At 45.6% G+C, this 15,778-nt stretch overlaps 3 protein-coding genes across 4 annotated transcripts; 2 read left to right on the forward strand and 1 right to left on the reverse strand.

Annotated features, from left to right (window-relative positions):
• Positions 1-1,335: 1,335 nt before the first annotated feature.
• Positions 1,336-2,554, reverse strand: BCIN_12g04250 (hypothetical protein). The gene is made up of 2 exons (XM_024696435.1): positions 1,855-2,554; positions 1,336-1,748 (listed from the first exon to the last, which is right to left on the reverse strand). The coding sequence occupies exons 1-2, from the start codon at positions 2,505-2,507 to the stop codon at positions 1,643-1,645; spliced, it is 759 nt and encodes a 252-aa protein (XP_024552243.1). The 5' UTR covers positions 2,508-2,554; the 3' UTR covers positions 1,336-1,642.
• A 1,489-nt stretch (positions 2,555-4,043) lies between these two features.
• BCIN_12g04260 (hypothetical protein) lies at positions 4,044-5,053 on the forward strand (the record flags this gene model as incomplete). Of its 2 annotated transcripts, XM_024698321.1 has the most annotated exons (2): positions 4,044-4,448; positions 4,508-5,053. In XM_024698321.1, 2 exons carry the CDS (start codon positions 4,044-4,046, stop codon positions 5,051-5,053), a joined length of 951 nt encoding a protein of 316 aa, XP_024552245.1. The 2 variants fall into 2 exon arrangements, with proteins under 2 accessions (XP_024552245.1, XP_024552244.1); XM_024698320.1 differs by having other exon boundaries at positions 4,044-5,053.
• Positions 5,054-11,151: 6,098 nt separating this feature from the next.
• Positions 11,152-14,721, forward strand: BCIN_12g04270 (hypothetical protein). The gene has a single exon (XM_024696436.1). It carries the CDS (start codon positions 11,265-11,267, stop codon positions 13,725-13,727), a length of 2,463 nt encoding a protein of 820 aa, XP_024552246.1. The 5' UTR covers positions 11,152-11,264; the 3' UTR covers positions 13,728-14,721.
• The last annotated feature ends 1,057 nt before the right edge of the window (positions 14,722-15,778 follow it).

The following is a 15,778-nucleotide window of genomic DNA, read 5'->3' on the forward strand; positions in this document are numbered from 1 at the left end:
TAGGTGTGGGTTTGGCATTGGTCTTAAGAGAGTTCCCTATTTGGCCATAAAATACTGCTTTGCTCTTCTCGTTGTATCAAGTGTGTAAAGCATACCTAGGGTTAGGTTGCTTGCTTTCTTTGTATGTATGATATGAAGATTGAGTTCAATCTTGTAGGGAAGTGGTATCTGAATTTTCCTCTGTTGTAGTCAATTGCTTCTTTGCCTACTTTCCTATGAGATATCTGGTATTTTCAATAACCACGTAGCGCCACCGGGAAATTGATTGCATGGAAACTCATTTCTCACATCATCTCCGGACAATGCTCTCGCTAGATGCACCAGCAGAGTTGTCAGCGGCTCTCCCTCCTATTTCAATAAGGAAGTGGCAACGGATTTAAAAGGAGAACCAATCTCTCAAGGGTAGCTGAAGAAAGGCAGGTGTACTGGTCACGCAGTTCAAGTTAGTTGCTTTTGCAAAGGTGTTAGGGATGGATGTTACTATATGGGGAAATGTCAATTCGGATCTGAGGAATATTGCACAAGAAGGAAAGTACGGTGATAAACCTTTGTCCATTGTATCTGAAGTATCTTTATATACTCTTTTAGCAACCCAAAAACGTCAATTCTCACGATAGGCTATCGGCAGTCACTAATCTTCTGTTCGCAACTTGGACGGACGTTTCAGAACTGTCTACCATCAAATACGGTCGGAAGAGGAGGCCAAGGTCACTTCTTTGAGAGTATGTCAAGCAAAACGCGGGGAAGGGGGCTGACAGTAGCTGTGAAGGGAGGGGTCGAGGACATAAGCGATAAAGGTGCAAGGGTACAAGGGGGTGCTCGGCCAACGAAAGAAGTTGATGGAGCTTAAGTATGCTTCTTCTTCTAGTGGTTCCTCCAACACCTTATCTACCTAGAATGACGATGCCGAAGATTTATGAGAAGACAAGATTCACTTCAAGTCTAGGAGTTTGGCTAGCGTTTGCAAAAGAGTTGGAGTTGGCAAACTGATTGAGAAGGACGAGGATATATATGTTTATGATCATCTGAGACTGTAACTGTGTGATCATGATTATGAAGGATTGTGGTGCGGTTGCTATCATAAAATTCACTAATTAGCCACGATAAAATGTAAAAAGTTTACAATCGGGATATTTGGTGTCAAGTAGCAAAAGGGAAAAAAAGATGAAAGAGATACATGCATTCAATGATTACACGTTCTGTACGCGGTGCTGTGGTGCTCAGCCGAAGAGCTTTCGATTCGCCGATACAATATGAGGAGGATAAAAGATGAAAGATGGCATGACCTCGATATATTTATAGAAGATACTCACTGGCAGGGTAATTCTAGAGTATTGATAAACTTGTATTTCCTATGGTTCATGCACCGGGTACGATGTGTCAGGAAATACAAAGTCTCCCCCCTCTGAAACTTGGCGAAATTTTGTCAAACAATCTAATCCAAATCACTCATAAGATTGAGCTACTTGGAGAGGTATAAGTTGATCGACTGAGCTTGATTCTCCCCCTTTCCCTCTTCTCGTGTTCCCAGAAGATCAAATGTCTCGATTCTATATAGTATTGTAACTTCCCACTGAAGAACACACCACACTTATCCTTTCCGTATCCTTCTTCTTTCTCTTTTTCTTTTTCTTTTCTTTCCCTACAATTCCCTAATCACCTTTCCCAAGTCCTCCATGTTCTCCAAATACGCATCATTTTCACGTTTAATTATCTCCTGATCATCATGAATATCATCCGTCCACCTTCTACAAGAAACAAAGCAGTCAGTAAACGATTTCTCCAACCCAAATTCCCAAACTCCCTCCCTTCCTTCCTACAAGCAAAAACTTCAACAAAACCCAATCCACTAACCTCACATAAACCGTCCTCATCCCCACCTCCCTCGCCCCTTTCAAATCACTCGTATGCGCCGCCACCGTGACACATTCCCGCGGCTCCAGCCCCAACACCCCCATCACCCACTCGTAATTTTTTCTTTCGGGTTTGTACACCCCCACCAACTGACTCGAGAACAACATATCGAAAATCCATTTCAACCCCGCCGCTTTCACCAAATCGAGCTGCAATCGTGTGGATCCGTTCGCGTGGACGAAAAGTTCATGGGGTCCTCGAGATAGGGATTGCAGCGCGGGAAGAACATCCGGCCAGGGAATTTGATGGTGCCATGTCTGGATGAGGGAGTCTTTGATGGGAGCTGTGAAGGAGGGGGACCAGGGGGAATAGGTTGGGGTGAGGAGGAGGGTTTCTAGGGTGGAGAGGTGGGTGACGTCGATGTTTTCGACGGGCAGATTGTGCGAGATGCGGAGGGTGTTGGCGTCGAAGTAGGATTGGCGCCATTGGAGGAGGAAGTCGGATTGGATTTTGGAAGCGAGTTCGGAGGGGTAGGAGGGATGGGAGGGGAGGGGGAGAAGATGCGGGAGGAGTGAGCCGTGCCAGTCTAGACATGTGCCCATGAAATCGAAAAGGATGGCGCGGATCTCGAGGGGCTCGGTGGAGGTTGACATTCTTTAATTTTCTTACGTTGCAAATAATTAATTCCTCACTGACGACCAAGATGGAAGTCGGTCGTTGAATCAGATAGTTGATAGATATATATATATATAAATTTGTATCATCACATCACATCACTTGATGTATCAAAATTGCTGTCCATTCAATATTTATCAAACAAGTTCATATATATATGTATGTATGTATGCATCACATTCCCAATCCCACTCTGTCACGCATAAAAATCGACACTCAAAACATCCAAAGGCGTCAGTCAAGTGCGCCCTTCGCTTGAGCTACAAATCCAATGATGTCATTCATGCTGACAATTCCGCAAAGATTCATTTTTGCCTACCTACCTAGCCAGCTAGACACTCATACCTCTATTCCCTTTCCCAAATGTCCAATTCATCTAGATACAATATCTCCATTCTCCATCAAAAACAAAAACAAAAACAAAAATATCCAAATCTCCATCTAAAATCAACAATCTTACACTCCCCCCCCCCCCCCCCCCCCATGGCCACATGACAATCTCACAACACCGCACACGATCCGAACCAACGAAAACAAACACTGACTCTATGTATCCATGCGCGTTCAGTTACTCGCACCAAATGTTAGACACAATACACGAACAAAGCACGAAAGAAATCGAACCTGATATATTGTGCCGACTCCAACATGTTGATTCTAAAAATTTGTCTGGAAGTTATGTGATTCGGTAGGGCAAATGAGTTGGCATCTATCTGTTTGGAATTTTGCATACGCCAATTGTTGGTAAGATTGCTTTACAACAACGCGGTATTCAAAACATCTAATCGAGAATGTCTCTCTCTTTCTCACTCACTCAAGAAAACAACATCTAATTCTGCCTCAGATATACTATCAATTAAAAGCCCTCTATTCCTCCATCTCCATCTTCAGCTCTACCTTCCATCCCAAGCAAAAATCTCCCCAACTATCCCCCATGCCCAACCCCCTCGAAATCCAAACCCAGCTCACTCCCCTCCTCTTCCCCAACGCAACCATCCTCCTCCCCACACACCACTCCTTCTCCCTCTCCTCGCCAGATGACGAGAATACTCTAGTCCCCACGTCATGCGTATCATCCAAGTAACCCACGAATCCGACGTCCAGTAAACCGTAAGCAACTAGTATTCCTGCCCATTCTCATCTCCGTTCCATCCACAAAAATCTACAATACACACAAAATATCCCAATAAACGCCCCCCTCCCCAAACCCACGCCCCGACTCATCCACCAAAACAACCCCAGATCCGCTACGCCTCCCAACATTTCATCCCCTACATCGCGCGATCCAGCGGGCACGGCACAACCCGCGCTCTCAGGCAGGCTCAGAGCACGATCCAGATTGATTTTCGCTGCATGGTCCACACTACCCCTTCAGAAGACGGATAGAGTGCCACAATTGGCGGCGGCGCCAACGTGCGTGATGTCGCTGACGCCCTTACGCGATTAAGAAAACGAACAGGTAAATACATCCGTTTCTTGAAGCCATTCCTTCTCAAACAAGGAAACCTGAACTAATGACTCATTCAGTAACCGGTATATGTGAGCTCGTCGGATTCTCTGCGCTGACTCTCGGGAGTGGCCATGGTTGGCTTCAGGGTCAATATGGGCTCATGGCGGATCAAGTAACCTCTGCTCGTCTCTTGCTTCCTTCTGGCAAACTCGTCACTGTATCGGAGAATTCTTATCCGAGTTTATTTTGGGCCATTAGAGGCGCAGGACATAATTTCGGGCTGGTGATGGAATGGGAATATCGTGTTTATGATAATAGTGCCCCGTTATGGTCTTATGAAATCTTTATTTATTCAGGAGATAAACTTGAGTCTCTCTATGAGGAAGCGAATAGATTGTTGCGAGATCAACCGGCGGAGCTAGTTCATTGGAGACATATTATCAAGGCTGCAGAGATCGATCCAGATCATGTTAGTCACTGTCCCGACGCAATATATTTGGGAATGATTAGAAGCTAACAATTTAGCAGCCGGTGCTGTGGTTCGGTATCATCTACAACGGCTCTCCCGAAATAGCCAACAAATATGCCAAACCATTCCATGGCATCGGACCACATAGTGTACAGACTGGTCAGGGATCACTAGACGATCTCGCCGTCGTCACATTTCAAGACGCAGATGGCCCAGGATGCACTTACGGAATGACATCCCTCCGATACCCTATCGGATTGAAATCATACAATGTGACGGCCGTCAGACAAGTATACAACGAGATCGACTCAACATTCCGCAAAGTTCCAGAGATAGCTGGTTCATTTTTCTTGGTCGAAGGCTACTCGACTCAAGCAGTTAAAGCCATTGATGCAGTAAATACGGCGTTTCCGCATCGAGACGATAACATCTTGGTTACATCGTACGTCATGTATGCGCCTGACTCGAACATCGACCCGATAGCAAAGGAATTTGGGGAGAAGCGTCGGAAATACTTGCTAGATGGAAGTGAAGACCCAGAACATCTCCGTGTCTACGTCAACTATACCGATGGCGATGAGTCTTTACAGGCGATCTATGGGTAGGAAACATGGAGATTGGAGAAACTGAAGAAACTTAAAGCTCAATGGGACCCTAAGAATGCCATGCGATATTATGTTCCTATTGAACAGAACATCAACTAGTTCTTCTAACTAGCTTAGAACTGTATTGTAAAGTCGTCCAGAGCTGGGCAAAGAATCAGTATTGTCAAGAGGCTTGCGGATGATCACTGTGCCGCTTGCTTACCTTTGGGACTGTGCATTCTGTAAAAGAAGATATACTTGCCAAAAACTGCCAACTTAAACCCTCCTATTGAAGTTTAATTCACGAGGTCTATCTAGTATATCCCGAGTTACCGTGGTTACTTAACCAATACGAGCACATTGTACTCGAAGGACGTCGTGATTACACTATAACCACTACAAAGCCGACAATAGCGAAGAAAAAAAAGCAGATCTAACGAACTTCACTTAACAGCCAGGCCGAGCCGAGCCAAACCAAACGAGATTTGAAGTCATCGACGTCAAATCATCGACGTAGTCATGAACAATGACATGTCTATCCGCCAAAGTTCCGTCAAAGATCAAAGATTAAACTTTTTTTTTCAACCGTCCTGACGTGTGTTTCTGATGACGGAATACCCCAAACGAGATTTCAAATCAAATCATCAACATCGAGTCCTTCATCAAAAAATGACAAATCCAATGCAACCCCCAAAAACCAAACTTTCTCCCAACTTTCTCCTCTCCAAACCTTCATCAAATTTTCACGATATATATGTGAGTGACACTCACCAACTCACTGTCTCTGATGACGAAACACGCAAACTCAAAACTGCTCCTCGCCCAAAATACATTCCCTGTCCAAGTCCGAATCCAAACCTCCGAATCCCGGTTCCAGCTTGGGAAAATGTGGTATATTGGAATTTAAAGTTTCAACGGTGACGGCTCCAGTTATTCTTTCTCCCTGTATCGATGCGAGCCAAACGGTACGGTTAATTGTCTGTGAGTTCAAAGTAGTGGTGATGATAATTTCCGAGGTGACTGTGGAGGGAGGGAGGATTAAAATTGCTGGATAGGGATGTAGGGATGGGGGAATGGACGTAGGGATGAAATGTGAATTGGAAATTGGAAATTGGGGAGAGAAGGGCGAGAGAAACTTCTCCCAATATGTATGCGTGTGCGTGGTGAGACGTGATGAGTTGAGAATTGGGGAATTTGGTGTGGTGTTGTGTGGTGTTGTGTTGTGTCGTATTGTGTTGTGTCGTATTGTAGCATGGGATAACGTGTCTTTTCTCGTATCAGGCACAAGAGACTCTTCACCAAGTGAGTAAAAAATGAGGATATCCCCACCTACCCGCCCACCCAATCAGCGGTCCAGAAACGGCACCCCTCTCCAAGAAAGATGACAAATTCTGCAGAGACATACCTGCACACCTACATACCTACACACATACATCGGACTGTCTCGACGGTGTATCGTAGACGGCGAGTAACGCAAAAGGAAAGCAATGCCAATAACCTTGCTTCACACATTCGCACACCATGCATGTCCTGCGTCCATCTCTTCCCCATCAAGCGTGACTTTTGACCCAAAGCTCTGCCAAGCCCCCTACCCACTAGTGCCATCGGAGATAAATGACGAAAAAGGGAAAGAGCAACATTCTGGGGCAGTTTTACCCTGGAGGAAAGAATTCGCGTGCTTCGGGAACGATGGGTGCCATGCTCCGAGAGAGCTTTCTTGGAGGTGAAGGGGGCACTTTTGGGTCCGGTCTGGATGTGTGTACCTACTTTATGCGTCTTGTCTTGAGTCTTGAGCCGAGCCTGGGGGGGCTTTTGGGTTTGGGTGGGTGTTGGGTCTTTGATTGATTAATGGGTTATTGGGCCAGTGGATCGATTTTTCATCTCTCGCAATTACATACATACCTACGCACTGCTGCCATGTTTTATTGGAATCACTTGGGATGGAGCATAGAGTTTGACATTTGGAGCCTGTGTCCACCAGTGGCCCGTCATGGTGTCAATGTTGTTGACAGGAAAGTGTAATAGATTAAGTAGGAGCTGAGGAAAGGAAGGAGATAGAACAGGCTCTGAGCGTAAATACGAAGTAGCATTGGGTAGTTTGTTCTCCATGCTTGCTTGGTGCTTACTTGATACAAGACGACAGGCAAATTGCTCAGACAATCCTCAACAGAGCCGTGAGTGAGGGCATGCACTGTACATGCTGCAGATGTAGTCTGTAGTCAGTACTCTCGTCACACGAGCACGCGAGGCAATGACTCGACAACAATGCTTCCTTCCAGTCCCTTGTACGGCTGTGTGGTGGATTGATACACACATCCGTCGTGAAGGATCACCTCATCCCACATCGCATCCCATAGGCTTATGCGCAGCCAAAGCATAGCACGCGCGGGGTTGAACGAAGACAGAAAGAAAGAAAGGAGGGAAAAGGATTTTCTCCCGACCAACTCACGAGTCGTTGAAACCCGTGAACCGTAGCGGTTGGAGCTTGGAAACCCTTCTAGGCTTTCTCAGGAGTCAGGCCAGCTTTTTTAGCCCGAAGCCCGTGTGGCGGGTTCGAGGATGCATTTCGACCGTTCGGTTGTGGGATCGTCCACGCCTTCGATTCATCCGTGCTGCTGGATGTTGGTCACCTGGGAGGAAAATAAATGGTAGATGATCGTGGAGAGAGCTAACGAGCACGGCAATTGAGAGCGTGATAGCGTCTGGAAGATCTATCTCATCGAAAAATTGGAAGTTTTACTATCGTTGTGTGCTTTGATCCGAACATTGTTTGTGCAAGGGAAGAAAAATTGATGGCGAGGTGGTGATACAGAATGCAGCCATACACTGCCACGAGGATTAGATTGCCCTTGTCCCTGTCCTGTGCTTCTATAATCCGGCATGCGACTCTGTTGCTGATGCATTGTTACCTCTTTTACGTGTCAGGCTACAATTCGGATTGGAAATGTGATTTAAGTACCGTACCTACAGAAATGCACTCCGCAAGCATATGTATGCATTTATTTGATTTATTGATGTAGATGAGCTGTTCGCTTAGAGAAAAAGGAATCCATTGGAGATTGTCGAGTGATGCTTCCTTCAGTGGACAGACCATTATGGCATCGTGATTCGTGATAATCTTAGCATCTTCTCGAACATTGATCAAGGCTAGTCAGTAACTAACTGAAATAGGCTGTTTACTGTCTGGCAATTCCCCTTCGTTCAACCAATAACCCCAATGGGAGGTAGAGGAGCGAGGGAGCGAGGCTTAGATTTCTTATATACACATGCACCTATAGCATGATTGGCTTAATTTGGACAGGAATCACCAAGTAAAGTAAAGTAGCCTGTCACCCTGTGCCCCAGATGCCCAGATTTGAAGGCTTTCGGGATTCAGGGTGACGACTTGAAAGGTATCGTCGAGGCGGTTGGAGGCTTACTCTAGAGGCAGGCCTAATGGGTACATTCTTAAATGAGCCTGGGGAAAAATGTACAGATCCAAACTTGCTCTACCAGAATGATCAAGGTTGTAATCCATGAGTGTCAAAATTGCAAGGAAGATACCAACCATGAATCGATATTAATATATTTTCTCGTACCTTGATCCTACGGGACTTCCCTCTCTCGGCATCCCAGAATTTGTTACCGACTCTCCATTCGCAGCTCGTAGGTAGCTTGCAGGTAGTTTGTAGGGAGCAGGTGGTGTTGGATATGATTTCCTGCAAATCATAGCCGGAAAATCATAAGAACAGTTCGTCGTTCTTTCGTCTTTCGTCTTCTTCTTCATTCAATTCTCAGAATGGCTGAAGAGTACACCCTGGAAAGCCCGAACATCAGCATCGATAGATACGAGTATGGGTAGAGGTATACTAAAACCCTGGGTGTATATTTTATGCCATGCATCCAACAGCTGTACAAAAACCGACCGGGACCTCATGCATGCATGAACATTGAAATGTTTCCCTCCAGCTACATTGGTAGAAACTTAGGTACCTACTACCCAGTAGTACATTGATCGACCAGCCGGGTTCTTCAGGTCCCTGACTCCCTGGACGTTAATAAGGTTCGTTCTAGATCAAGAAGAAAAACACAATTAGCGTACACTCTGACTCTTTTTCACTCTGCCTCTCTTGTTTCGTCTCATTGCCCAGGTTCCTCCCTCACGAGCTTTCGTACATGATGCATCTGATGAAATGTCATCGATTCTTGATCTCGTACCTGATTTGTGGATTTTCGACTTGGAGATGTGGGTTCTCATGTTTGAATTGTGGATTCAAAGGTGTCCACTGTCAAGAGTCAAGGTCAAGACTCAAGCAAGACTCGACTTTTCATCAGAAAAACATCGGTTCATCTCGTAAGGAGCAACTAGAGTTTGAAGATTCGAAGCCAATGGTTGCACGATTTGACTACCTGCTCGGCATTACCCAGGGAGTGAGGTAGCTACGGGAGAGGAAGAGTTAGTAATGAGGATTGTGTTCAAGGGAAAGTTGAGGCATTCTCCGTCTCGTACTGTACCGCAAACTTGTAGTAGCGTGCGCTTGTAGAACTTAGATGATCGATCCGGATGTGTTAGTTAGCATTGTGGCAACTGGAATCAGGAGTGCTGGTGTGTGCTGCGTGCTGATACTTGAGTAGTTTGATGCAGAGTGAAATGAAGGAAGGGGAGGAAGAGAGGGAGAGAGGGAGAGCGGGAGAGCGGGAGAGCTACAAAACGTATTGCAATGTATCGAATACTTACTTTCTACATACACACATACTATGTGCTTAGCTAGTAAACACTTATTATTATACCCAGTAGCTACATGACTAAGGCAAGTAGAGTTGCGAGTTTATACTATATACTTCCTGCATCCTTATATACATCGCAGCTTATTAAACATAAACATATCGTGGGAGAAACAAGAAACGAACGAGGGCTGAGTGGTTATTGTTAGTGAGGTCAGAATCGTCAGATCAACGAGGTCTATTTTGTTTTATTTTATTGTGCTTAGGGAAGGAGTATCAACCACCAAGAACCAAGAACCAAGAACCAAGAACTTGGTTTGTTTTCTCAATCAATCAACCAGTCATCCCTGGGGTCTTTTTTTGACTTGGTTTTATTTACCAAACCACCTCTTCCTGTTATATTCTTGATGCCATATTGGCCCAGATCTTATTAAGGAAACACAATCAATCGATCGATCAATCAATCAATCAATAATCAATCGAATCAGCCACACACACACACACGCACACACACCTGGGCAGCCAGACCAGACCAGACCAGCCAGGCCTTGTCGACCATAGATAGATACACACACACACACACACACACATACACACATACACACGAATATCTCTTCCCCAGCCCATATTCATCCTCCTCCTCCTCCTCCTCCTCCTCCTCCTCCTCCTCCTCGTCCATCCACCCATCCACCCATCTCCATCCCATCATCTACCAAGAAAAAGAGCTCAAGGGGAAGAAAAAGAAGGAAACCTTGGAAAATTCACTCTCCCATACCCGCACACCCTCACACATATCACAGCATATCTACTCCACTCGCTCGTACTCTGCACACCCACCTGCCTGGGCACACACACATACCAAAAGCAACGAGCCAACCACATCTTCTCTTTTCAATTTTCTCTTCTTTCTCCCTTACTTTCGCAATTAAAAGAATTCCCAATTTCAAATACCGTTCAAATCTCACAACGCCAATTGCATTCCCTCAACATCCCAAATCCCCGGAATTCACCCCCGAAGAGAAAGATCTCGACCATTCCGACCAATTCATCTCCATCTCCATCTTTCGTCTTGCCTGTCTGGCTTAACCTTCATTACATTCAATTCTGCTCAAATGATACCGGAGTAATCCTTTCAAAGCACACACAACCATACCAACCACACCAAAAAAAACTCCAGAGCAGAACCTCCGTATACAGACACTACTTGAATGAACGTCATGCGAGCGGAAACGCGATCCACTTTCACAAAATAATTTTCTATTTATTAACTTGCGACAAGGAAGGACCTCGTGGGGTTTTAAACGTTTTATCTGTCAGTCGCTTGCTCAGTGCTCAGTGCTCACACACATTAACTCGGTCGAGATTCACAATTTGATGGCCATGGTCAACGCGTGCAGGTACTAGATTGAAACCTTGGAGCTCCGTGAAGGGTTTGAGCGGGTTTTCGCAGAGAATATATTACAGCTCAGTGCCAACCTCGTAATATTGAGAGGGGCAGAAATTTTATCTTATACACATCGATGGAAAGATGGGTTTGTGGCCGTTCCGTTGGAAAAGTACTCGCAGAGCATCGCGCAGTGGGGCAAGCACTTCTCGCTCCGAACACTCAACCATGCACGATGCTGGCACACAGCGGGACCCTGGAAGGCATGATGGATCCGAATTAAACCCTTTATCAGTCCTTGAGAGGAGAAGAAGCCGGAGGGACTCTCAAAGGAGAAAACCTTCGAGGGATTCGAAAAAATTACAGAAGCCTGAAAGGCAAAGGACTTATAGTTTTTCTCCCGGTCGACACGATAGCATTCGCGTGCTTAGAGACGTGCATAGACCTCCAGTTCCTCCTTTACCAGCAGATGTTCGAGACGGAAGAGACACAACAACTGGACTTACAGACCAAGACGCCGAGGAATTAAAGGATTGGCAGAGGGTGCCAACATTACATAAAAGAGGTGCTGCAGAACTCTCAAGGCGAAAGTCGAGTAAAAAGCGCAAGGAAGAATTCAATAGGGAAGAGGAAATTAAAGCAATGGTTTCTTTTATGCCCAACAGACCGGCCGCAGATGCCTCATCATCTGGTCGTCCCATGAAGAGGGACAGCAAGAGAATGCGAACTGGATTGAAAGGGAATTTACAGAACCCGCGTTCCGATATTTCATTGCCAACGGCGGAATCGATGCGTTCTTCAGTATCTTCGAATTCCGAACATCAAACGTCATGGAGAATATCTGCATTAGACGTGTTGGCACCACGCCCTACGATTCGACATTCCGAAAACCCTCGATATGCGCCTGGCGTAACCGGTTTTGGTTCAGATAGATCAGACTCGCAAAAACGACGTATCTTGGATCGCATACATATTCCAGAAGAAGTTCTAAAAGCAAATAAGAGAATTGATGAACTTGCCGATGATCTCGACGCCCGAGAGCTTCGAGAGCTCATGGAAAGAGATCAGAAGAGGCGAGAAAGAAAGAAGGAAGATGAGAAGCTGAAGGCACAGAGAAGGTTAGCAAGAAAGCAAGAGAAACAAAAGGCCGAAGAAGCAGCAGCTGCTCGATACGGTACACCACCTCCGGATAACATGGATAGGGGGGTTCTAGGAAGAGACGCAGTAGGCTTGGGCATTGGAACTTCCGCGGTTACCACGTCAAGCAAGAGGAGAGGATCGGATACTTGGGACTCTGGTAGAGGAAAGCGACCTGCGGATGCCTTCCTCAAAGACTCTCCTGCGTACGAAACTCCATTCGTCGACGACAACTTAACCCCTTCTTCAGAACGCTCCGTGCCATTCTTAGGAACTGCGGAAGTTGGCACTATTGGCAAAGCTAATGTTTCACCACCTGCTTCACCAAAGGGCCACCTTCGAGGGCCATCGAATATTTCACAGATGGCAAATCTGGACAAATCCAGGACTCCTTCCCCATCTAAAAAACAGCGAGTGGAAACAGAACCCGCCAAACAGCCTGTGGAAGCCAAAACTTCTCAATCGTGGACATCATTCTTTAGACGAAACAAGAGACTTAGCAGGACTTCCACACCATCCTTTTCGAATACTTCACGGGAAACAGTGCAAACCGGACCACCACCACATTTGGGATATACGCCAGTGATTAGGCAAACATCAAACATTCCCAAACGAACGATGTCAAAGTTTAGAGAAGATTTACCCGAACTTCCAGTTTCACCACCGGACTCTCGACTACAATCTCATGAGACTGATATCGTGCCACCAATACGAACCGATTATCCAGAAAAGAGAGGTAGTGTACGTAGATCTTTGGAGGAGCAACGCAGATACGATACTCCAATCAGTGTCGTGCGTTTACGAGATAGTACGCCTACTAGTGGTCACAGATCAACAGATGTACCTTCACCCGAACAACCTACGCTCATCTCCCAATCTCTTGCATCAATCGACTCTGAAGGATCATGGCTTTCTGGAAAGAAAGCAGCCTCAAAACGAGGATCTGCACAAATGACATTGTCGCCATTACGTGATTCTGCTAGCTCTTTACAACAACGCTATAAAGAATTATCGGAATCTTCTGAAGAACTTGGAATTGCTGAAGACGAATACTTCAGCCGCATTACACCAGGGCCTCATGAAGAAAATATGATGAAACGTCAATCTACTGGTCTTCCCATGGCTTCTAGCGACGAGGATGATGGAACTAGCATTAAACAGAGTCCATCCACAGAAGGGAAGACAAAATGGGGAGCTGTGGCAAGACATGCTACTGTAATTCACCGTGAACGAGCGAAATCTCGCGAAGGCCTTGTGGATGAGGCTGCTGAAGATTCTCCAAGCTACCGAAGAAGTATTAGCTACCAAGCTGAATTTGTCAACGAGGATGGCCCTGGTATTAGCAGAGCTACAAGTGTTGACTTCGGACATGTCAGAAGAGTCAGTGCTGGTAGCGCGAGACTTCTTGACATGAAACCAAGAGCTTCTGGAGAGGCTCGAAGGACGAGTGTGAGTCATAATGACTCGTAGAGTCGACTTGGTGGAAAGATGAAGATTTTCAAGGACAATGACGAAACGAAACGAGCACCACATTCTTTTAATTATTTCATTACAACAAATTTGTCACTATCGACACCCACGCTCATTGCAACTTTTCTTTTGTCAGCATTCGCTCCTTTAACAAACATTTCCTTATAAAAGGGCTCGAATCGACCTAAAAACAGTATAAAAAAAGCTTTGTCTCGATCATTGTCATTGTCCATGATATCTTTATTCTATACATCAACTATCGACTTCTCATCAACTTACTCGCATTCCTCCACAATCACTATTTCACGGATTCACGACCAAAAATTTTCTTTATTTCTTTTGCTTTTTTTCGGTTTCATAATGAATTGATATCCCCACTAGCACATAGATGTTTCTGCTTTTTTTGCTTTTTGATTTGTTCAAATCGATACCCCAACATGTATTTGAGATAGGGGACCGAAAAAAGAAGTCGGGGTATCGTTGGGGAGTGGAAAATTATGACGGCGTCGCTCCTTTTTTTTTTACAGGATCTTGGGGAAAGTTTTTGGGCGAAGGAGGAACTGGAAGGCGAGGAAAACATGTAATATTACTTCTTGAGCGGAAGAGATACCCGGTGATCAGAAAGATGAGAGGGAGGGGGGGGGAGAGAGAGCAGGGCTCTTGCGGATTGGGAATTGAGGAAGATTATAGTCTTTAGTAATAGTGAGCTATCTAGCTTCTTCTTTTTGAAAGCTTTTCTTCTCTATTTTGGTTGATTGATCTCTTGAGGTATAGATGAGGTGAGATGTGTGAGAATTGAGAAAGACGCCAGGCTTCCGATTTTTGATGCGAAATTGGGGATTGGGGATTGGGGATTGAAATCTTTAGAGGTGGTACGAGGCCAGGGAGGAAAGAAGCGGAGGGGAGGAGGGGAGGAGGGGAACGAGATGAGATGAGATAGCTTAGTTTGGGGAATAGGTGGTAGATACCTCGTAATGATGATTGTATTATATCATGCTATATAACCGTGCTCGCTTTTGTGGATTCTGAAATCGCTTTTGCTAGGTAGGTACTTGTGACTGTGCTTGTGGTTTGAATGGGTGGGGAGAGGGGTGAATGAATGAATGGAGCTTGGAAGCTTGGAACTTGGGAGTGCATTGCCTGCTTGTGTGGTTGACTTGGCTTAATATATTGTATGTGCCTAGATCAGTAGCTGGGTAGATAAGTAGATAGGTAGGGGTTTCAGCTGAAGTTTTCTTTTTGGTGTGTAGTGTATGTATGTGCAGTGATGTGTCCATATGCATATGCATATATACTCAGAGGATGGCACGGGATGAGATCACCATTCGGGAGAGTAGTGATGATATGATGTGATGAGATAAGACTTGATGGGTAGGTAGATACCTATGTAGATGGGTGTGGTGTAGCTATTAGCTGCAGATATAGGACGGAGTTGTGATTGATGATATGGATGGGTTTGAGAGGGGTAGAAGGGGCGGTGGAGGGTGGAGGGTGGGTAGGGTTTGTTTTCTTCTTCTTCTTCTTCTTCTTCTCCTTTTCAGCTGAGGGAGGGATGGGGTGCATGGATTTCGTGCATGGAGATTTGAGACAGAGGGGGATGAATGCCTGAACGGTTGGTTTGCTGTTGTGGCTTTGGGGGTGGTTTGCTGTCTGTGTGTGTGTGTTTTTGGTATTGTGAAAGAGGAGCCGAGGCTGGGGGTGGGGCTGGAGCTGGGGCTGGAGCTGGGAGACGGGAGGGGAGGAGAGTGAAGATGAAAGCTGGGAGATAGAAGCTTGAAGATGCAGATGAATTATGTCATTTAGAATTGGGGCTGAGTTGTGTGTGTGTGTGTGGTAGCTATAGGGTGAACACTTGGTGTGTATGTCTCACGGAGTAGGAGTATGAGATCTACAAGGAGAAAAGGAGTAGTGGTGTTGTGTCGTGATGTGATGTTTTGTTGGGTGGAAGGGGTGATTTTATGATGACCGACTGACTGCATAATTGTGTTGGGGATTGTTGGTTGATCTTCTGTGATAGGGTCTGAAGGTCTGATATTCCATGACTCGGGGGT

The sequence above is a fragment of the Botrytis cinerea genome, chromosome 12, assembly GCF_000143535.2.
Source record: "Botrytis cinerea B05.10 chromosome 12, complete sequence".
Lineage (NCBI taxonomy): Eukaryota > Fungi > Ascomycota > Leotiomycetes > Helotiales > Sclerotiniaceae > Botrytis > Botrytis cinerea.